Source organism: Etheostoma spectabile, unplaced genomic scaffold, assembly GCF_008692095.1.
Source record: "Etheostoma spectabile isolate EspeVRDwgs_2016 unplaced genomic scaffold, UIUC_Espe_1.0 scaffold302, whole genome shotgun sequence".
In the NCBI taxonomy this organism is placed as follows: Eukaryota; Metazoa; Chordata; class Actinopteri; order Perciformes; family Percidae; genus Etheostoma; species Etheostoma spectabile.
The window spans coordinates 530,662-531,863 of record NW_022605581.1 but is presented as its reverse complement, the minus strand read 5'-3'; the positions used below and the strand labels follow the sequence as shown (position 1 = coordinate 531,863).

The 1,202-nt window shown below is 44.8% G+C and overlaps 1 protein-coding gene across 1 annotated transcript in view; it reads left to right on the top strand.

Moving 5' to 3' along the window:
• The window catches only part of afap1 (actin filament associated protein 1), a 151,103-nt gene that overhangs the window by 105,970 nt on the left and 43,931 nt on the right, over positions 1 to 1,202 (top strand). Inside the window, 1 exon segment of the mRNA XM_032510992.1 lies at positions 275 to 361. Coding sequence (XP_032366883.1) covers positions 275 to 361 — 87 coding nt within the window.

Below are 1,202 nucleotides of genomic sequence, written 5' to 3'. Positions count from 1 at the left end.
GGGGGGGGGGGGGGGGGGGGGGGGAGTAGAGCACACATGTACATGTGGCCTGCATTACCCCAGGCACGCCTCCCAGGCTGAAGCAATCAGCTACTTAATTATGTGGCAGCGGTGTGAGGACATTTTTTAGGATTTTCCAAATAAGGGATCCACCCAAGTCTCCTGATCACGGTAAGGACCTCACCCAGTTAGACGGGGGGGATCGGGATCAGGAGGAGTGGGGGACTTTCCGTTAGCCTCCTAAGCTAACGCTGCATCGCCTTGTGTTTTCCAGGTGATGAGAGAGGTGTGTGCTAATGGGGGTGTAGACCTGGATGGAGCTGGATCTGGATCACCAGTGCACAAACCTGAACTGGAAAAGGTAAACACGCACATGCACTGATGATCAGCGTTGTAATCATAGAATAAAGGGGGTCTCCAAAGGGGATGTTTATCTTGGGCATAGTGCTACGATCTGTTGATTTATAGAAAAAATGATGATTTACAACACAAATATGTATGTATGTATGTGTCTAAAATCGACATAAAATCGACATAAAAACAAACATTAGATCATCAATGAAGCATCTTAGGACATAAAGAAAGGACAACACGACATCTTGAAAAGTGACTGTATTTATTCAAAGTGCAAACAGTGCTGGTGTCTTGCTCTGTTGTGCTAATATTTCTTATCGGAGTTGAGCAGCTTGATGGACGTTGGGATAAACGATAACTTAAGGCTCTTCTCCCTGATGGCAGGAGTTCATATTCTGGAAAGACGAGGGTGTAGAGAGTCTGCGGTATAGTTTTCTTCGCTTGTTTTTGTGTCTTAAGTTGTACATTCCCACAAATTATTAGATCTGTAGAAGGATATGGTTTCAATGGCTGGTTCCATCTTGGCTCCAGGTTGGCTAGATTTGCTCAATTCGAGTCCTTTTCCTTACCTACTCTGTTTTTTAGGCAAAAAGCAACGTAAAAAAGAAAAGATTCTGGTACAGGCATCTTACCCTCAGCTAAAGCTGACTGATTTTTTTGAAATGATAAATATTGCCAGCAGTATATTGCTGTATTTCAGCTGTGGCTAGTAGTTGTCAACATGTGTTGTCACTATTGTCACCCTTTAATGTTTAGAGCAGGGGTCTTCAACAGGGGGTCCGCGACCCCAAGGGGGCCCGCGGAGGTACTGCATGGGGGTCGCGAAAGTTTTGGTTGATTAGACTTTT